The following is a 23,006-nucleotide window of genomic DNA, read 5'->3' as shown; positions in this document are numbered from 1 at the left end:
GAATCAATAAAGTAACAGCAGCGGGACAAGCGAGCAGAGGAGGAGGGGTGGGAAAGTGTGTGTGTGTGTGTCGCCATTCTGTGTCTTTCTGCAACTGTCAGCAGAATGGTGCTTTTTATGCGTACCAATCATGTCACGCAGAGAGAGCCCTCTCTCCATCTTTGACACACACATACACGGACGCATGCGCACACACACACACACACACACACACACACACACACACACACACACGCAATCACACACTAAAAGAAAACACACACAGTGCTGCCCCTGAGAGTCTAGCATGACCACCTAATGTGTTATTTGTTCGCTGTTTCTTTGTGTCCGTCTCACTTCACACACCCCGACCCACACACACGTAAACAAACAAAGAGACTGACACAAGCAACTACTCTTATTCTGCCTCTCTCTTGCTTGCTATCAAACACAACACATGCCTTCATGCATACCAGAGAATTCTCACATGCAGCATATGCGCACACCAAATGTACACCATAACAACTTAAAATGTATTTACACGTAAAGGGGAATACTGGTGTGTGTGTGTGTGTGTGTGTGTGTGTGTGTGATAATGCTTAAAATAGGAAGGCTCCGTGTTTACAACAATGAACTTTAAAGTTATCAGCCCTTTCTCCATAATCATAAATTCACCTTCACTAACTGCAATTACATATGTATAACTGTATACGCACATACGTGTTTGTGTTTCAAAGATGGAGATATTTGGGATTTGAGCTACTTATAAATTAAATAGCATAAAATGAAATTCAAAAGAAATTACATTACCTAGAAATGCAGGCTATTATTTGTTGTAGATTGCATATAGAACATCATGAATAATCACTAATATTATTTGAAATGAGCACCGTAATGAGGAATTAGGAAACATCCCATTAAACAAGTCAGTGATTAAGGAATTTGCCAAAGGAAGGCTTTTGTCTCTAAAAAATTAAATTAACTTTTTTGAATTAGTAAATTATATGTACCTTTACTGTATTACTGTGTACTACTTTTATCCATTGATTGTGGTCTCAGTCTATGGTGTTTGTTCCAATAGCAGTTCTTTGCAGTTAATTCCCTTTATCACAATGAGATCAATAATGCTGGCCCACAGACCCCAAAAGATCAAAATAAAACTGTACTTCATCATAAAAAATGATGAAGTACAAGATGGCATTATAATACCATCCAACCCTAACTTAAAGATAGAACGTGTAACATTTCTGCGTTATGCCTAAAAATGACTATACCTAGACCTAATTACTACCTTTTTGTGTACTTACATAATCCCAAATGTTTCCAATAATGCTCAAACCAAGAGCAATCTGTAATTTTAATCAATCATACTGGGCATGCCATTTGGGTTTAACTAATTTATTTATTACTATGCCAGCTAGCACACCCTGGTCTATCTGCCTTATTCCCCGCCGCTAAAAGACTTTCTTGCGATGAGAGTGGACAACATCCACACAGACACAGTTAGCCCCCAGCCAGCGATTACAGCAACCTGAAACCCCAGTGCCGGGTGGTACCAACACAAACGGCAATAACACCAAGTTTGCTGAACCATTGGGAATAAATCAAGCCAACCAAAGGTCTCCGGTCCGTCCTTGAACTGCCGCCCGCCTGCCTCCTGTGAGAAGGCACTGACGTGAAATATATTGTGACACTGTGGTTTTAGTTGGCCAATGTTAGCTTGCTTGCTCGCTAACCTTTCAGCTACCACCCCAAATAGAATCTAACTAATTATGAGGGAAACATTGCAGCTAATTAAACAAATTACCATGATATGAACAAACGTTACTAAACGTAACATTAAAGCAATTTTGAACAACTCCCATGATCCCAGGCAACTTTTTACGGCGTCATCAAAAAGTCTGTTTTAAAGACAACTTTGGCGATGCAAAAGTGGCAGAAATATACATATTGTATGTTTAAAGACACAAGCTGGTCTCTTTACTCCAGAATGGTAAAAACATTGCCATTGGTGAAAAAAAAGAAAGAAAGTTGAACATGGACGTTCTTGTCTGTCCATACAGTTGGTTCAAGTGCACTTCAGTATGTACATCAGTTACATCACATTACTGTTCAATGTAAATACGGCAGCAAGGAGAGGGAGGCCAGCTGGTGCTGTTGTGAATGTGCACAGCTCGTTGCCACTGCAGTCAGAGTTCATGATTTTGCAACTTGCAGTGTATGTGACCATTGCTACCAAAGAAAACATACACAGGCTGATTTACTGTATTTGCATTCACTGAATGATTCATCTCACAGAACAGATAGATCAATGAAGAGACACAATATTTCGAAGTCTGATCATCCATTCTGGGTAAAAAAACAATGTTGATGATACCGTTTCCTCTATTTTAAACCACAATCTTCTCTCTTTAGTAACCACCTTTCTGCAGCAGAGTTATCACATTGTGGTTGTTTCTATGGCTTTTTACAGTGTTTTAGTAGGCTTCCAACCAGGGAGTAATGCACATTTTGGTTGAGCTGACAATGACACTTTTAGTCACCAGTGAGGTAAGTACACAACACAGTCTCACTCCCGGTGGGTCAAAAACGGACACTTAGTCTGGGGCCTTAGGTGTTAGTTACTGACTCGAAAAGTAAAGTAAACCAATCAAAATGCAATCCCATTTGTGGTCATATTTTACTTTGCTCTATGAAAATAATGTATCTGTCGATGTACAGAGACAAACAATAGCATTCTGATAGTAGCACCATCATGAAATCAACAATATTTTGTATATATACAGTGTAAATATATAAAAACAATTTACATTAATTGAATACACATTCAATTTGCTGACCAAATCTGTATGTTGTAGCAAAAAATGAAAATCCTTTCAGTTGCACTTTTAAGATCATCTTTAACATCTTACACTAGTGCATGAGCTGTGTCACTGAAAGCAATTCATCATGACAGCAAATATCCATTTATGAAAACTTACAGTACACAACAAAGCCAGTCTCAGACTTTATCCTTTCTTCCTGGGTCTGTCTCACTACTGGACACAGGGGCCCATCATGATGATGAGGATCATTAATCTGGATAATTAAATTGATACAGTGGCTTGAGTGCTTGGACCTAAGAGGAGTTGTAAAGTTGCTTTTCTTTTGGGGATTTGTGTCTGTGTACTCTACATCGACCAAACAGTGATCTCCCTTTATGGCCTGCCATATGCTAGAACACTAGCACCTTAGCCTGAATTAGCAGAAGTTCTTCGAGCCCCTCCGAAGGTACATTAATCTATGTATGCTGAATACATTAGCCTGAGTTAGCATTAAGGTAACATGGTTGGGAGACTGTGCACGCATATACACAAGCACACCAAGAAGCATGCACTCTCACAAGCACACTCACATGCAAATATACACACACACCCACCTATTCTACCATCCTCCCATTAGTCTTGCATTGTTTCCCTCTGCCACTGACACAAACTAAAAATGCTAGCTTAGATTATTCTCAGCTCAGCAGTTTTAGCACTCCTAGAAGTTGTGTTGAGAGCAATAAAGGTGCGTGCGTGCGTGTGTGCGTGCTTGTGTGCACGCGCCTCTATGAACTGAATATTTTTCTCCAGTGCTTTTCTACAGGAAACCAGTAGAACGAGACGGAGTGCTCTAATAACGACACATACTTTTAACTTTTACTGAAACCTTGCTTACTTAGTTTTGACTAAAGAGTTATGCTCTAGATTTTACTCACACCTGTTACACATATTATAAATGTTACATGCTTAACTGAGAATAGCCTGCATTAGAGACTGGTCGTTTTGAAGCATGACACATGAAAAGCTCTCTAAAACCGTTGGACTATGCAGATTGTGAAAATATTTAGTGCATAAAAGTGAATTACAGAAGCACCTATGACCTTCACAGAAATGCAACATTTTTGCATTGAATATTACAATAACAACCTTTTGTTATAATATCTAAGTAATTACAGTATGAATAAATAATGTTTTATTATTTCTTAAGTAGTTTAGTTAAGTTATTGCTGGTCAGGTAGTTTTGCATTCTCACTAGTGCACCCGTGGCTATCTTAGATTGTTTTGCTTCTGCAACCTGCCATGCATGTTCTTTTCCTGCGTCCTCCTTCCTCTGTGTGCCACGCAAGTCTTCAGGGTATAGGAAGGTCCAGGGAGATATAGTAGGTTGTGGCCTTCAGGGGGGAGCAGTGGTGCTCTGGTTGTAATCCCAGAAAAGCTTCATCTGGCTGGTTGTTTGGAGAAGCTCCCCTCACGGCCTAGAGCGGTGGCTTTGCCGGAGATAGCGCCACTGACATGGAACTGAAAATGGGCAAACAGTATTTGTGAGATGGAAAGCTAGCAGTACTTTGCTTTATGGAGCCAAAAGGCTAGATGCTGTTGTCGTTCGCTGTAGCACTAACCCGTGAAATAGAGTTCACCCTCCCAGAGATGGCAGCTTACGGCTTGTCTATCGGACATGGAGCCATTCAGATGTTTACAAAGAGAGAGCGTGGTGTAATCAAATTCAATAGATATCCACACACACAAACACACACACACACACACACACACACACACACACACACACACACACACACACACACACACACCAAGTGCAGCACCCTTTGTTCTAGATGCCCACAGTGGGACTCATTACATTGTCATGTTACACTCTATCATGTTACACAATTCTCACCTCTTTCACAGTTCACCCATTCCTTTCCTCCTTTTTTTCAATTTTAAATATTAACAGCACATCTAATCACTGAATTATTTCAGGGGTTCATTGTGTCTGTTGCCCACAACTTCATTCTCATCCTCCGCATCTTGCTCCATCATCATATACCCACCCTCTCTTTCTTTGTTTCTTCTTCTCAATTTTTACTTTCAATTACTCTCAACTGCCACCACCAGGCATGTAGAAGGGAGAATAAAACACATGCAACCAGGAAAACACACACACACAGGGCAGCAAGATGGGCTTCATCCATTTATGCATGCCTCATTTAAGTGTTCCTTTTGTATGTATCCCTTGGGAGGATGTATGCCGATGGACTGGTTGTGGTGGTGGCTGCAGTGGAGAATTCCATCACACGCGCACACACATTTACACGCACACATTCACACGCACACACACACACACACACACACACACACACACACACGCACACACACCGCAAGCATGAATGCCTATGTAGCTGATGTTTTGCTGAGGTTGGGGTCTTCTACTGTGCTGAGAGACATAAAGATCAGTGGCCATAACACACAGCCAAGCATACTGCAGTATATGGCTACAATCAAGCTTTTATGACCTGGTACAATAAACGAGGTTGAGAACTGAAATGGCCATTCTGCATACTGTGGGTCTTCAAAAAGTAAGGACAGTCAGCCATAAAGATATAGAGATATGTGGGACTGTGAAAAAGGGAAATGATCTTAAAAGAGAGATACAGAATATTTTCCTGACCTAAAACCGTTTTCTCTCTTCCTCAGAAACAACCAACAAGGGTACTTTAGTGGTATTTGGTGCTATCTCTATTATCATGCTTGCATTGGGAAACTTTGGCTGTGGTGGTAGAGTGGTTGCCAACCAATCGGAAGGTTGGTATTGATCCCTGGCCCTGCAGTCCTATGTCAAAATGTCCTTGGGCAAGCCACTGATCCTCAAATTTTGGAATGTGAATATGTGTGTGTGTTTATCTGAAGAGCAGGTTCCACCTTGTACAGCAGCCACAGTGTATGAATGTGTGTGAATTGATCCTGTACTATGTAAAGGTGATTTGAGTAGTCGTTAAGACTTGAAAAGCGCTATATAAAAACAGTCCACTTTACATAAATTACACAAATGATCTAATCTACATGGTCCAGATATTTTGTCATCCCCGGATAGTTCTACCATCACTGTTATTTTAAAACAATTTTTTTTGGATGGAAGCAAAACCGTAATTGTAGCTTTCTGGCAAGAAAGCTACACGCAAAGCAACATTTTCTTGGGGCACATGTCATTTTAAGTACTAGAGCAGTGCCCATTTGGAGCACATGTCTGATCTAAACAATGTTTTTTTCCACAACTTTATCAAACTATAAGCCTGCGTTACACATATCCTGTTTTGGGCTCCCAGACTGTGGTCGGGAAGTACAGGGGGAGACGGGCCAATGTTCTTTCTGGGGTAACACCCTTCACGTTACTGGCAGTATTGACAACAGATGAAGCCACTGTGTCTTGAGAAGCTTGTTTTACTGTCATTGTTAACACACTTTGGCATTGTCTTTGCTATCTCTTTTCCTTTACACAGGAATTCACTCTCACTTTGACACCAGTACTGCTTGCTCTCCTTGCTTGACCACACTCTCACTGACGTCACTAACTTAATGCACCTGACATTCTCGCTCTACGCTACTCTCGTAACACATGGTTCTAGCCGTCACACATCCAGGCAGCGATCATAGCGGTGGCCTTGGCGTGTGAAGCAGGAAGCCCGGCTCAACCTGCTGAGGAAGACACTACAGCGCGCAGAGCGGCCAGAGAAATGTGCGCAACCACCGGCAACACAACAACTTGCTGGAGAGCCCAAGAGCCTGGTTGTTCATCTAACGTGTCTGTGTACGATTAATTCCATAATTTGCATTTAGGGTAGACAGCAATCAGTTTTTGGTGGATGATCACTTTTTGGCACAACACCTGTTGCCCACTGCCAATACATACTTGGGCTCTGTGTTGATGTAGCAACTCCTCGCCCCCGCTGCTGTACTGCACATATGAGAGAAACACACACACACACACACAGACACAAACACTTACAGCAGTGATTCCTCCATTTATGGTTAGATAGGCCTTAGGAAAGAAGATTTAATTGCGCAGGCAGCCGCGATACTGTACGCACTATGCATACATTTTTGGTTCATGTATCTTGTTTGTTTTAGAACCGTTTTTTCTAAAACAGTAAAACAGTAATAAATTTGAAAGGCTGACATCTTGTCTCACCCACCATGCAATGACTGAGCAGCACGTCAGCATCACAGCAGCAGCTGCTGCAGTCCTCCATCAGTGTCTCCACTGGATCCGTTCAGCCGCAGTACTGCTGTGGGCTCAAAACACAATCATGTACTTAAGTCTGTAAGTGGAAAACAATGAGCAAAAGCTAAAAATACCCTTCAGATCGTAATTCTGTGCAATAAGTTTGAGCCGTGACATGGCTTTCATAGTTGAAATACATAGCATACCAGAAGAGTTCATAGGCCTTGGATAAAAAAAATGCAACCCTCTCATCCATTTGAAGCCAATTCATTAGCGCAGTGGGATGCCAGCACAGGGTCTTCCAGCTAAAAAGTTGAGCCTGGCTCAAGGTTTGCTGGAACACAATGCAACATCATCTGGCCAGGCACTGCATTGGCTAATCAAATGAATGCAAGCGCACACTCCTTTTTCTAACATAAACTCATTCTTCTGTGAGTATTACAAACCACCATGCAGTGTTTTGGCGTCTAAAATGCCTTTTACATGCATTAATCTGTTACTCCAACAGGACTTTCTGGATCATATTTAATTGTCTTACTGGTACCTTAAACAACACGGCCTCCCGCTTTGTCTTAACAGAGGACTGTTTTTGGTCTAAATCCTTGCTTAAGTTTCTCTTACATTTCTCAGCAGGTGATTTCCGGACTTGAATCTCTTAGAAGCCAGTTATACTTGTCATTTCAAGGGATGTCAAAAGTATCAGATTAAGATATAAGTCAACATGCAATTAAATAAAGTTCTGTAGAAACTTAGCAACATGTGGGTTCCTCCATTAGCCATATCCCAAATCTGACTGCAATCTGTCTTGGTTTTCCCAAGATACAGCCTTCTTCCAATCCACAATTCAAAAGTGAATAAGGAATAACTTGCACCCATAAGTAGTTTACTTACCACAGGGAAGCTACAAAGCTAACAACTATCAATTAAAGGGGAACTATGCAGTTTTTGTAGAGTTCAGAGTTATTGGAATGGTTATATGAATTTTTTTGAGTTGAATGGTAGTCATCTTGCTTTCTCCACCAAATATCTATTTTTAAGCTGTAGGGGGAGCTCTATAGAGAAACCTGCGAGCTAAAGCAAAGAAATGGTTAAAACTCATTGCGCCCATTTAACTAACATACACACGGATTAACCGCACTGATGGACTATACTTACTAGGTGTTAAGTATTCCTTTCTTTTAATATGTGACAGGGAGAAAGGTGGCTAAATACAATGTAATTTCAGTGCCCCTTCAGCTGGCATTGTCACATAGTACAGGCCGTTCATGTTACTTGGTAAGAGTAAACATTACGTAATGGAGAGATAGATGCATTTACATCTTGTCAACATCGGGCTAGAATGTGCCAATCGAGTGAAAAAATCTAATTTGACCAAATCAAACTGGTGATATTACAGGCAGGGTGTCCGCGGGGTTTTAAAAAGTATTAAAAAGTGATAAATCAAAAATGTCAAATTTAAGGCCATTAAAAGTTTTAAATTTAGTCTCAGAGGTATTATTTTTTTAAATCAGGTATTATTTTTTTCAGACTATCAGGTGTCCTATTCTGATTGAAATTCTATCCTGCGTTCGTGTTAGTCCGTTTAAATTTGGGCTTTGGCATGTCTGGCCACATAATCAAAGATCTTTGGTCTCCGTCTATGTTTGATGCTGACGTCATATTTAGTGGTTGTTCGACATCTCAGAACACTGCGCGCTCAACAGAAGTGGCTGGCTTACGTTTTATTTTAGACTTGCTTCAAGCCATATCTTCAACGACTGGACAACCATCGTCGTCTTTTAATTAAGGTGACCAGACGTCCCCGGTTTTAGCGACCTGTCCCCAATTTTAGCGACCTGTCCCAGGCTGGATCTGTCTCCGGAAATGTCCCCGGTTTTCACTGTGACTGACAGACCCGAAATTGGAATGAAAGAAAGAAAATACTGACAAAACGTAGCCGATAGTCGCACACCCTACACACGCAGACTCAAGACAGCCAGAGCCAGCGTTGCTCAGAGATGTTTTAGAAGCCGTATTTTACCATGCTAAAATCACTGATTATTTACATGGAGTCTGGTGGGTTTAGCGAACGCAATTTCGGACTTTTATGTTTTAAAAAGGATCTTAATCTTTAACAGAAAGGTTGACCTCCTTAGAAATCCTTCCCATAATGTTGTCAGACACTGAGAATATTAATCTGAGTCTGTCAGCAGCAAAACAAGCACTTTTATGAACCTAAATACAAGCTGGATAATTATCCTATTAACTTACATTGTAGCTTGTTTCTGCCGACTGGAGCGATCTCGTTTAATACTGCATCAATGTCAAAGGAAAATATGTCCTCAATAGTTTTTGTTGTATCTGATTCTCAATGAGCTGTTGCAGAAACAAGCCTTGAGCAATAAAGCAAAAGCTGTCAGATAAATGTAGTTCAGTAAACTACAACATGATGAAATATTGAGACTTTCTATCTTGAAAAATTAAGACTTTATATCTTGAAATATTAGGACTATAAGGACTTTGTATCTTGAAATATTAGGACTATAAGGACTTTCTATCTTGAAATATTAGGACTTTCTAGCTTGAAATATTAGGACTATTAGGACTTTCTATTTTGAAATATTAAGACTGTCTATCTTGAAATATTAGGACTTTTTATCTTGAAATATTAGGACTTTCTATCTTGAAGTATTAGGATTTTTTATCTTGAAATATTAGGACTTTCTATCTTGAAACATTCCCCTCTGAGGTGTAGTAGAGTAGGAAGTAGCAGCAGGGGTGGGTTTAGGATCAGACCTTGGGGGGGGGGGGGGGGCTCAGCCCCTAATGAGAACAGCTCTAGGTCTAGTGTCCCTGTTTTAAGTTTTACAAAAGTAAAAACATTACTTGTTTTGGAGGTAAATACACTTCGGAGCTGAAAATGTCCCTGGATTTTGTCTGAGAAATCTGGTCCCCTTACTTTTAATGGGCAAATGAAAGTTTTCTGATAGCTGTGTGAACAACCCAGAGTTTAAGGACTGGCTCAGGCCTGTAGTAGGGAATAACAGGCAGGCTTATTGTTCGGTGTGTGAAAAAAAACGTCAATGTCAACTGGATGGGAGCTAACGCATTTCGGTCGCATATGCAATCCACTAAACATAAAAATGGAATGCGTGCTTGGAGAGAGCAGTTAATTATCAGCTGTCTGTGCGGCTGCACCTCCACCACCGCCGCAAATTAGTGCCACTTTAGGCCTACTGGCCAACGCTACGGCTCCAGCAACGTCTGACCTCCGGATGGCCATGGGCGCCACACCAACACTGCGCGCGGAGGCTCTGTGGTGTCTGAACACTGCAGTTAAACACCACTCATTTAACTCAAATGAAGGAATTTCAGAGCTGTGTAAAGAAATGTTTCTCGACTCTGACATCGCAAAGTCATTCACTTGGGGTAAAAAAAAAACCGGGTACATCATCGGATTTGGATTAGCATCGTTCTTCAAAAAACGCCATTGTGCTGGAACCATCCATTCTCTCCATTGCACATTTATGTAGTTTGTTTTACTTTTATTTACTAAGTGAAATAAATATGTGCAATATGTTGTTAATGATATGTTGTCTCTAAATCTATTCATTTCTGTATGTTATAAATGTCAAAATCTGTGTAAATAATAGAAAGGTCGCTGATTAACACTTGCAATTCAGTGTCGTGATGGTTTTTAAAAAAAAATTCTGAAGGTAGTAAAAAAGGTATTAAAAAGTAGTAAATTTAACTAAAGGATTGCTGTACATACCCTGACAGGTGATGTCATGGTGTGAATTTCTCAAATGCAGTCGTGCATTTTAAGTTTGAATGCTATTAAACCAGATAAGTAAAATGTGTGTATTCCTAGTGTGTTGTATATATTTTTTATATTCTTTTCAGCATTGTTTATCAGTAAATAGTTTGAAAATATACATTGAAACCAGTACGTAAAGGCTCTCATACCTCTTTCTTTGGATAAAAATTTACTTTTTCTTGCAGTACTTAGTTTGGTTAACTGGATTAGAGTACAAAACTTGTCATTGCACACTGCCAGATCAGTGGCATCATTAGTTCCCTCCCCTTGTTTGCCCTCATATGGAGAAGTACAATGACATCCCAAGGTTCTAACCACACCCCATCCCATCAAATGTCACTTAAGTAAGAGACAAACCCCTGATCCCTCATTGTGGACTTGCAATTGAGCCTCATTTGCCATCTGGTAAACCACATGGATATACCTTGATCAGCAAGAGGATTCATTTACACCATGGTGGGAGGAGTTGTGCCTGAAAATTGGTGGATTCCAGTCAGGTTCTGTTGTTGTATTTGTACTTGACATCTAGAAATTAAAGGTAATCAAGGAATGATTGTGGTTATGCAGAATGATCCAAAAAGTATGCAAAAGCATCACTGGGTCGTTAAAATATTCAGAGGAGAGGAAAAAGGAGTCAGATAGGGATTGGCATTATCCAGCAGCATGTACACATCTGAAAATAAAAAGGTCCATTACTCTGAGTGAAGAAGCTCCCAATTAAATAAGATAAAATCTACGAGATTACTGCTGGCGAGGAAGCTGGGTTTCCACCATTAACAGCTGACATCCTCTCAGATCAGCTCTCCTTATTACCGCAAAAAAACCTTTCACAGTATGCCTTCCCTCCAAATCACAAACCAGTGACGCCCCTGCTACAACATAACAACTATTCATCCCTGAACAAGAAAATTACTGTCTCCATTCATTCTATCGCAGGATTGATTTTGCGTATGACATGATTGATTTTTATCATGCGGCTTTACATCCTTGTCACCTTTTTACGGCTTCTTACATTTTCTTAACTCAACACAAATTGGATGTAAAGCAATGTGCTCTGTGATTATTTATGCATGCTTTTGTTGTTTGTGGCGGTGTTTGTTTTTTCTGTGTTGTCCCTTATTTTAGAGACTTTACAGTTGTCGTTTTTCATTTTTACGTCCTTCCCATCAGCAATATCCCTCCACTTTTTTCTGTTTTTTTTTTTTATTAGGCTTTCTATCTCCAATAGGCTAGATGATCCACACGGTCTTCACTGGATGCCCTCCCTCTACCGATTTTCAAGTTTTCTTTGATTGTTTTTATTTCTTTTCTTTCTTTTTGTCCTTTCCTCACGTCTTTGTCTTTCTGTTAGTGCCTGTGATAGTTCTATAGCCGCACTTGCTGTTATTCATCAGTGACTGTGTTTAACAGGCCTATCTCCTCTGTGCGCTGGCATTTGGGAGCTCTCATTAACATTTGTTACATGTGGTTTAGCAAAGGTGGTGCTGAGATACATTGAGGCGCTGCAACCATTCATCTCACCCCACCAAGAGAATTTGCAAGGCTGTGGTTCACAAACACCTGCTGGGAGAACTGTTGCAAAGACTTGTTTGGGATGGTGGTGAGAAGAGGAGGGGGAAAATATGGGATTGTTACGGTGGCCATGAAATGAAAACCACGGCAGCAAATCCAAATAAGAAGTTAAGTCTCTACACTGTAATGATCTTGACATAATTAATTTGACATAAAATGCGTTGTTTGACATGTAGGGCTCCGCAAAATATTGATATTATATTGATATTATATGGCACTAGATATCGTCTTAGATTTTGGAAATGGTAATAATAATATCGTAAATGGCTTAAATGTTGTCTTTTCCTGGTTTTAAAGGCTGCATTACAGTAAAGTGAGTCATGTTCTGTGTTACCAGACTGTTCTAGCTCTTCTATTATTTTAACTTTTATCCACTTAGTCATTATATCTATTAGGGCTGCACGATTATGGCCAAAATGATAATCACGATTATTTTGATCAATATTGTGATCAAGATTAATTATCACGATTTTTTGTTGATTTTAACCAAAACATTTTATTGTCACAAAGGCTATTTATAACTTCTTTCACATCCATATTATGCTACATTCTTCTTATGTTGAAGTTGTATGTTGTATAGAAATACAGCTGCAACACATGTAAATTAAAATTAGTTATCTGAAATGAATAGCGTAGGAAATATTTTTTTTATGTATCTCATGTAACTCCTTCACTTGTTTTCAACAATAACTGAAATAAAGAGCTAGGGAGGGAGAGAGAGAAAGAGAGAGAGAGAGAGAGTGGGATGGACGTACTCACAGAGAGACAGCTGACTCATTATGAATGGGCCCAGGTTGAATGGTGGGTCAGTGGAGCTACACACGTCCTGTGTATGAAATGTCTGTATCGTCAATGCGCTGCATTTTTATGAACTATGATATTCTGGTCATGGGTCACATCTCTGGTCCAGGTCCAGCAGGCTCAGTCTTACACGCTATTACTTAACAAACTGAAGTTAGTTGCATTCAATAACTTATTCTGTGTTTTTCGGCATGGCCGCCGCAACAGCAAAGTTACCAGCAGAAACACTGGTACAAATACAGGTTTGCCTCTCATGCTGAACAATATACAGATGTCTTAATAATAATTAAAACTGTGGACAAATGTCAAAAGTGTGGACCAGTGCCACTGTGTGGCGGGGCTGCGCGGTGAGTTAGGAGAGAGAGTAGAGGAGAGATCCACCACAGGCACGGCTTTACAGAAGAAAGGGTCATGTAACTCAAAATTAAACCATATCAAAACAACATTGCAGGATGCAAGGGCATTAAGTGCACTGGTGCAACCTAGAGGAAAAATATTACTCACGCCCTAGAGCCCTGTGAGCTAACAGACACTAACTAGCTCTGGTCACTGCTGTTGTCTGAAAAACACAGACAGGACAAAATGTTGCGTTTACTGGTAAACTGGTAAACCTTGAGACCGAGGTGTAACTGACTGCTATCTGTTGAATTTTCCTCATGTTACTCTGTCCTCTGTGACTGTCTACATCTAGAAACTAAGCTGCGCAGTGCAGGGAACAACTCTAACTGGCTCATGATCAGACACTGGTTTATGGAGCGGTAGATTGGCTTTGCAAAAAAAACCAGAGCGTTCTATGAAATGACGCATTTAAAAAAATCGCTCAATCACGCAAATTTGAAATCTTGAATCTCAGTCTGAAGTTATTTTGTTAAAGCACCAATGGTCAACCCTATAAAATCATCACAATATTGACAGTGAGGTATTAGGACAAGAATATCGCAATATCTGATTTTCTCCATATCGCCCAGCCCTAGTTTGGCGTATACAACATTGTCAACCCCAGAGCGTTTTACATACTTTTATGTCACACAATGTCACACTGTGTTTTACAATGTGTATTATGACAGCTGGTAATCTCATCAACACAAATCTGTATTTGAATGTATTAGTGGTGAATTTATAACTTCAACTGGCCGATAGGTAGGTTTGTTGCCTTCTCTCATTGTGATGTTCTTAAGGGCAGGTAGCTCAAGTCACATTTTAGACCATGTAAAATTGTCTGTGGGGAATTTGGATCCATTCCTCAACCATCTCAATTGCCTTCTCTTGTCATCAAGGAATGATGACTTCCCAGCATTACATTTTTTAGTTAGGGTTAGATTTTTGCCACATCAGTCATACTCAGCTTTGCTTCAGTGCAATTTATGTTTAGTTTACTTTTTGTTCAGCAATTTTATAACATGACTCGTAGTGCTGCTTTTCCTATCACTGTTGGTACTACTTCTGCGAGTACTAATTGTAGTATCTCTGCTACCATAGCAACCACCCTGAAATACCATATAAACTACCACAATCATCCTGATAACCATTTTGCAACATCCTACCAAGCACTAAGAACACAATACTAATATGTCTAAAATGTGTCACTTGAGTTGATTGGTTCTTTTTTGCTGTTCCTAATTAGCTATGTATTTACAGGGACTCATAATGGGGTTGTTCAGCATACATAAGCAGTTGTTCTGCATTACTCATGGAGAATGCTTCTGAAGAGAGCATTAACTAGTAACTCTCATCTGCATAGGATCAGACTGGTGTGCATTTTGCTATTTTTACAACTCATTCTGTTGCCCTGCCAAATTCCTTTAGGAACTCTGTTGTCTTTAATCTCATATCCAACATTTGAGATCACAATGCCACAACTGTAGACCTCAACTGTATCCTAGAGGCAGATAGAGAAGACATAAAAAACAGATCTAATTTTATTTAATTTCTTACAAGATAATTACTGTTGCTGTTTGGCTTTATTTATTAACTGAAGAAACACCCAAACATGATCAAAGAGCACTATATTGCTTATAAATCAGGAGAGTGATGTAGGCAATCTCACAGTGGTTTGGATGGTTTGTTATTAGGATGCAGGGCTGTTATTAGGATGCTGGGCTATTTAGGTGTGAATAATATTTTCCAAGAATGATTATGCTATGGAATCTGATGTATGTAGCTTTATACAAAATCGCAACCTCAGAGGGTATGCGAGTGAAATATTAGGTTGTGCTACCAGGTGGAGCACAGATGATTAAAAGGGAAACATTTCCCCATACAGCATCTCTTCAATCATAATATACCTTTCCGATTATCTTTGACAACCTCAACCGTTGTTAGAAGCAGTAACAGGTGAACCATAACAGCCACACCTTGAACATTTGCTACTAGAGATACATGACCTGTTTTAGCTGTTAGTGCCCCCGCTCATTAAATGGGTTTCCTGAAACAAGGCCACTTTATCTATTTATCTTTTTCAAGACGATTGAATTCTCTCCTTTTTATGGGATAATGAATGCTTTGCATGTTCCATCAACAAAGTTTATGAACATTTAATCTGTAATTAGTCAGTGTACTATGATATTCTGTCACACTGCATGTTATGTATTATCAGAAATGTTGCAACACGTTAAAAAGTGGCCAGTTTAATATCTAGTAATCTCAGTCTCATACACAAACACTCAGTACAAATGGCAGTGAGAAGAGGAGTGATTATTTTACTCCTTGGTCCATTTTTCCTTGAAAAGCAAATCATTTCCTCTCTGGCTGTAGGGTCCTCTCTCTCTCTCTCTCCTCCCCTCTCCCTCCTCCTCTCTCTCGTCTCCCCCCTTTCCTCTTCTCTCGTCTCTCCTTCTCGCTCCTTCCCCGTCTCTCTCCCCTCCTCTCTCCTCTCTCTCTCCCTCTCTCTCCCCTCCTCTCCCTCCCCCTTCTCTCTCCCCCCCCCTCTCTCTCCCCACACACACACACCCACACACACCACAACACACACTGTTCCATAGACAGTGGCTACCAACACCCCTTTAAACTGCTTAATTCTTTCTTACCTGCTTCCTTACTTATTTCTTTATCCTTTCCTCCTACTTCTTCACTTTGCAACTTCTCCTTCCAATCTCCTCACTTCTTACCCCGCCTTTCTACACCTTGTTGTATTACTTCCTCTCTATTCTCCTCCCTGGCTTACCCCAATCTTCCCCAACCCTTCTTTTATTAATTCCATATATGTCTATACATGTGTCCATACATGTGCAGCGATTCACCGCTCTTCTTCACAACATCACAGGTTTTCTTTTGTTGTACTCTGACTATACTGTCTTCATTTTCTTTCTCCCCCCTTTCCCCTCCCTCTTCGTTTGGCTCAGTGTGAGGGGACACAGGAGCTGCTGTAATTTGTTTGGGAGGTATTAAAGTTGATTTGATTAAGCGTGGCCAAATTACTGGCTGCTTAATGGAATCCGGCCCAGTCACCTGCCAGGGGCCCCTAGTCGAGGTGTTCAGCCCTGAGACCACACACCACCCACACACAACACACACACACCCCACACACACACCCACACACACACACACCCACACCACACACCTTTTAAAGAAATCCCTTTCCCAAGCCGATCACATGCTATTTCAAAAGTAACAGACAAAGTTGCAATGCTTTAAATGTAATAATACCCTGTGGCCATGATGGTCAGTAAGAGTTACTGCATTTAATTTCTCCCAATCTACCATCCTAAACCTGTTATTTATCCTCCTGCAATTAATTAGAGGCAGCAGCAGCAACAAGCGAGGAGGTGCTTTTAATCACACCGATGACAGATTAGAGTGCTAGTGTTAGACCATACATCTAGCTATTTCACAAATCAGATTTCGGCCTTACACTTTATTATTGTTATTTTATTTTATATTTAAAAAAAATCTGAATAATGCAGGTTCCAAGCGATTTTGGAACTGACTGTTGCTGTTCCTTGACCCCACAATTGGGCCCTCACGTTCAAACGAAAAATACGTTTAACAAAACAAAAACAAAAACTACAATGAATGGCTGTAGGTGTTGCAGCCAAGTGGAAATTACTATAATTTAATTGAGATTATTAAAAAAGGTTAAAAAAAAAAAAATCTCAATTAAAATATAGTAATTTTAACGTTTTCTGTTTAAAAGATCTTGCGTGTATTATTTTAATGTGGTTGTATGTAAAGTATGAAAAATGTGGTCAAGATAAAGATAAACATTTATACTGTATATGAATTCCTGATTTTAAGTATCCTTGCAAGACTGCCTTTCTTCACCTCAGCCAATAGTTTAGAGGGGCCACTAAACATAACCGAACATAGAAAATAAATGGCTCATAAAATAGCATATTTATTCACTTAAAATATTCCAAAATCAATGAAAAAAAGATCCTATGGAAAAAACGGTCTCTGTCACTATCTCTGATAGTGAGAGTGAGGTTGCACAAAATTTGCGGATCACTTGGAACAACCAAAACAGTGGATAACTGGGGGAACCATCTTTTTTTTTTTTTTTTTAAACGAGTCCAGCCAAAGGGTCGCCTGGTGCTTCACATTTTATTTTAATTACAAGGTGACGAGTGATAGATGTGATAGAGATCGTTTGGGTTTAATTTTAAAGTAATGTTCCCAGAAACATAAGACTTATTTATGGAATCCCAATTCATTTATGATCATTACCAGGGTCATTCATGTGGCTACATGAAGGTCTAAAGAGACAAAAATTTTGTAATTAGATTGTGAGCAAGTATTTTTATATATTTTTGGCCATTTAGGCCTTTATTTGTAGAGGAAAGCTGACATGAATGGGGAGAGAGAGAGTGGAATTGACATGCAGCAAACAGCCGCAGGTCGTAGTCGAACCTTGGGCCGCTGCATTTAGGAATGAACCTCTATAAATGGGCCCGAAACCAGGGACCAATAATGAACTGTGAAAACAGTCTCATAAGTGGCATTCCCTTTAAAACATAGATCTTATTTATGGGATTCATTCATCTTTTATCTCTTAAAGGAACAGAAGAAGGGTGAATTTGAGCACTTAAGTGTTCAATCAGCAATTGTTACTACAAATACACAAAAAATCGTTAGCTGCACAAAAGCCATTTAGCCTCAAGAGGGTGGTAGTGGTGCTGGGTGCAACCATGTGCCTAGGCTAGCCGGTTAGCTTTCAGGCTAACGTCTTACAGACAGAAAAAACACACTAGCTAGCGGTTTTAGCTGTGCAACGCACATGTGTTTGTGTGTGTTCGGTTAGCATGTAAGATGAGAGAAGCACATTTAGAGAATGGAAAAACACTTTGGATATTGATTATCAATAATGACCAGTCCTCTCGTTCACCCAGGTCTGGACTAACGAGAAGTTAGGACAGACTGAGATGTTGTCTGAACCAGGGGACGTTCATTTGTACAAGCTAAACAGCTGATCCTTTGTGGAGATAAACACAGCTCCGTTGGGTTACACAGGACGGCGTTCTGGTCACGGAGTGGCAGTCCTCAGACTTACCAACGGAGCGTCCTCCATAGTTAGAAAAGTATTTGGAAAATGATTACATTTTTAACCAACCTATAGTTTCAAACCCAACATTTCAGCAGTGTCGTGATCAAATGGTCTATTTACAGCGAAACAGATTGGACTCTGCGGCCCAATCAGATTAATAACTCACACATGCAGCAATAGCACAAATATTAATCAAGATCTCATTAGTGTCATAACACAATTTGCAGTATTAAAAGTTATCACATTAATAAAACACACCTATTTCTCTGCCCAGAAAGACACTATGAAGGCTTCTTACTTTCATGTGTTCAGTCCGTTTATGTCTGTCTATAGATCGTCCACAGTAACAAAGCGGTCCGGGTCTGCTCGTCAGCAGAACACGAGAAAATTGTCTTCCCCAGAAGCACAGCAGGGAGCAATTTCAGTCGACTTTTGAGAAGAAAAGCATTCACTGCAAAATATTTGGTTCCTACCGAGGAAAAACAACAACATAAATTTAGAAGTGTTATATAATATATCTTGTTTTAAGAGTGAATTTCTTATATTAAGTGTTTAACTTTACACTATAATCTTAATTTAAGCAAGCTTGTCAAGAGAAATTATCTTTCTGCATGAACAGATAATTTCACTAGTTTTGAGTACCTTTTCCTTCAATTCTTTTTATCTTCTTTTTAGACATCCCCTTTTTGCAGTGTTGTTTCCTTCTCCTGCAGATATCCTATTATATGAAAACACCAGTGCTTAGAAGCACTGGTGTTTTCATATCATAAGACCAAAATTAAATCCACTTCGTTCCAAAAAAGGAACAAGCTTGAGCGCTGACCTGTTTCAACCGAAGTCGAAGGGGAGAGCAGAGGTTTCTGTGTGTCAGCATGTTTTTTGGGCCCCGGCCCCATGCTGTTTTTGGGGTCCCCCGGTCCAATGGGAATCCAGGACCCCATGGCGTTACGGTCATTTGTGCAGTATCACCTTCATGTGACTTGCTGGGTGCTGCTGCAAAATTGTCTTTTTCTCCTCTTGTCTGAGGAGACATGTGCTTCACCTTTGAGCGCTGACCTGTTTCAACCGAAGTCGAAGGGGAGAGCAGAGGTTTCTGTGTGTCAGCATGTTTTTTGGGCCCCGGCCCCATGCTGTTTTTGGGGTCCCCCGGTCCAATGGGAATCCAGGACCCCATGGCGTTACGGTCATTTGTGCAGTATCACCTTCATGTGACTTGCTGGGTGCTGCTGCAAAATTGTCTTTTTCTCCTCTTGTCTGAGGAGACATGTGCTTCACCTTTGTTTCAGAGGTGGATCAGGCTTGGAATTTAAAGTGTAGGCCGAAATCTCTTTGTCTGTGGCTCCATGAGTTCCTTTGTCCCTCCTTTGATCCGTATAAACCTATATAAACTTACTGCTGTGGTCTTTTTTGTTAAAAATCAGGTTTACCTGCGCTGGTGGGCCCAACACAGGTCAGCTACCCAGGCACCTGTAAGCGATTATTTTAAACTAAAATAAGTCAGTGATTTATTAGCACAGTCAATTAATAGGCTTAATTCAACTTAAAATTATGTTACTCCTCTGGTAGACAGTGTCCTGTAGTCTATGTCCATGCTTTCTTTTTTCCCCCAGCCTAAATAACAATCAAATCCAAAGAGAAAAAATATTTAGGTCATCTCAAATGGAACAAATAAGCAACACACTTGATTAGATTTAAAAAGAGTGTTGCTTGGCACCTTAAATCCACTTTTACTGGTATATACTAAACGAGTATTAGTTGAGATGAGTGTTCAGAAAATTGAGTATGTTTGCATGTTTTGCTGGAAAATTATATAAATGTTAAAGTTAAAAAAAGCTTTTAATATTGTATTACAAGTATTATAATACTTGTATTTGTTGTAGAATAAATGTAGTCCAGTTTAAATGTCTTTACTCCAGAACAGCAGTGTTATGTCTGTATTTGTGTATTCTCACATGTGTGTTTGCGGGTGTGAGAGAGTAAATGCATCTGCTGTAGACATTGTTGTTTGTCTATTTGTTAAATATGATATATGTCTGCTATTGCTTTGACTCGGGGGAAGATGAAACATATATTAAACATTCTGCTAATTATCTGTTTGCTTTTTGTTTGCTGAATGAACTCATTATTATTGTGAATAGATTCATTGCTTGTCTCTCTTGTGTGTTCCCCATCTTATTTTTCTACTCTATTCTCAACTACTCAACTGTTTTATCTTGCTTTAGTTTCCTGTCTTCTTTTTTCTCTGTTTCTCTGTTTTCTCTTCTCTCGATTTGGTTTCAGCCGCCGCAGCCAAGTCTGGAACATGGCCAGACACACACACACACACACACACACACACACACACACACACACACAGTACTATACATGCATACGCATCAACTCTTTTAGAGATGCTCACATACACACAGTATGTGAGCATCCTGTGCATGCACATGTATTTAAAAAAAAAAAAAAAGGCCTCACTCCACCCTTACCCACCACCCCTAGTACGTTGTTCAACTAACACCAGCAGGCCCTGCTGTCACAGCTGCTGTTTGGCCACATGAGCCTTTCCATTTTTCATTTTCCATCTTTCTTTTTCTTCAGCTGTGTATTGGGAATACAACTCTATTTGTGTGTGTGTGTGCATGCGTGCGTGCGTGCGTGCATGTGGATATATCTGATGACAGTGCAGCAGCACCACCAGATGTTATATTGTATCACACGAGTGTCAATCTCTGTCAGCGGACTGGGTCGCTGTGGTCACTGATGGGCTGGATGAAATATTATTTCCCTTTAATAACACTGTTTTATCTTTGAATTATTAACTCATGCCATTGTCGATGTAGATGCATGATCAAAAGTAATCAGAGGCTCTCTCTACGCAAAGCAAGGTTCAATTTATCTGGATATCTTTCCACATGTTTTGAATATACTTTGAAATGCTGTAATGTTCCAAACTCTAAGCTTCTTCTCTGACAGAGGCCTGTTAGCCACAATCGATTGCTCTTTTACGAGTCTCTTCTTGTGGTGAAAATCAATTGGATTTATAAATCTCCTATGATATAAGGTGATGAATGTGCAATACATCTGGTCATACAGTGTAAACCATCTATTGCCGTCAAATGCAATTTAAAAAAAAAAACACACTTTACGGAGAAAAACTCAAATGCTAAATTAAAAAATTAGTAGCATAAGGAGTCTTTCTCAGTGAATATAGCTTTCTCAGGTGTTGTCATGTGATATACGTGACAACACAAACAATTATAATCTACTTAATTCCCTATCAGTTGTTTTTATACAGGTACACTATTTAATTTGTATGTGCTGACATTGAAAACTACAGCATAAAGTCCTGATGCAAGGCGCCTCAGGACAGCTCAGTTGGTAGAGCAGGCTGTCATATGTTGAAGTTTACTCCTCGATGCAGTGGGCCCGGGTTTGACTCTGACCTGTGGCCCTTTGCTGCATGTCATTACCACTCACTCTCCCCTTTAATTTATTCAGCTGTCCTGTCAAATAAAGGCCTAAAATGCAGCTACACTCACTCACACATTAAACTGTGTTCTCTATGTGATGGCAATCACATCAGTAATGGGTTAAAATTCCAGACTTTCTTTTTTACATCAATCACATCTCATACTTGTCTCTCTCTCTCTCTCTCTCCTCTCTCTCTCTCTCTCTCTCTCTCTGTTTTAACAACCTGTGTTAGATGTTAAAGTGTGTCTTTGATTGCTAACCTTTTTGTCTTTGTTCTCTGCTCATCTAACAGGGCAGCACAAAAGTCCCTTATCTCCGACCAGTCGGCTGTTCATGGAGACCCCAAGCTGGGCAGGTAAGTGTGTCTGTGTGTGTGTGTGCGTTCATGTTTTTTCGCCTCTCTCTTTGCTGCATACAGTCACACAACAGGACCACATCTGTACATTCCCACATCAAGTAGGTTCACTGGTACATGTGCTCAAACATCTACAACACAGTTCCCCAAGAATGAAGCAGGTTAAAGTGGCTGTTGGTAGACCGCTGTCTGATGAAACAGTGTGTGTGTGTGTGTGTGTGTGTGTGTGTGTGTGTGTGTGTGTGTGTGCGCGTGCGTGCGTGCGTGCGTGCGCGTCTGTATGCCCTCCTCCCTAACTCGGCCGTACTGTGCAATAAAACAGTCACACAATTACACTTAACATACAAACAAAGAAAAAAGAGCAAATGTTACATGTTATGGTGTGTTTTAACAGTTGTGTGTGTGTGTGTGCGTGTGTGTGTGCGTGCGTTGGGTGAGTGCGTGTGTTCAGTGGGCTGTATTCGTGACTGTGTGCGCACAGAGGGAGAATGTGCTGACTGCAGTGCTTTGGTTCTGGGCATGCCCATTAGAAGTGGCTATAAATC

The 23,006-nt window shown here is 40.2% G+C and overlaps 1 protein-coding gene across 6 annotated transcripts in view; it reads left to right on the top strand.

Moving 5' to 3' along the window:
• LOC116704612 (RNA binding protein fox-1 homolog 3-like) overlaps positions 1 to 23,006 on the top strand; it is a 751,296-nt gene that overhangs the window by 330,725 nt on the left and 397,565 nt on the right. For all 6 annotated transcript variants that reach the window (XM_032540217.1, XM_032540219.1, XM_032540215.1 and 3 more), the window contains exon 4: positions 22,399 to 22,461. In XM_032540217.1, coding sequence (XP_032396108.1) covers positions 22,440 to 22,461 — 22 coding nt within the window. In that variant the 5' untranslated portion in view covers positions 22,399 to 22,439. The remainder of the gene's footprint in view (positions 1 to 22,398; positions 22,462 to 23,006) is intronic.

This window comes from Etheostoma spectabile, chromosome 16 (assembly GCF_008692095.1).
Source record: "Etheostoma spectabile isolate EspeVRDwgs_2016 chromosome 16, UIUC_Espe_1.0, whole genome shotgun sequence".
In the NCBI taxonomy this organism is placed as follows: Eukaryota; Metazoa; Chordata; class Actinopteri; order Perciformes; family Percidae; genus Etheostoma; species Etheostoma spectabile.
This window is presented reverse-complemented; position numbering and strand designations above follow the sequence as displayed.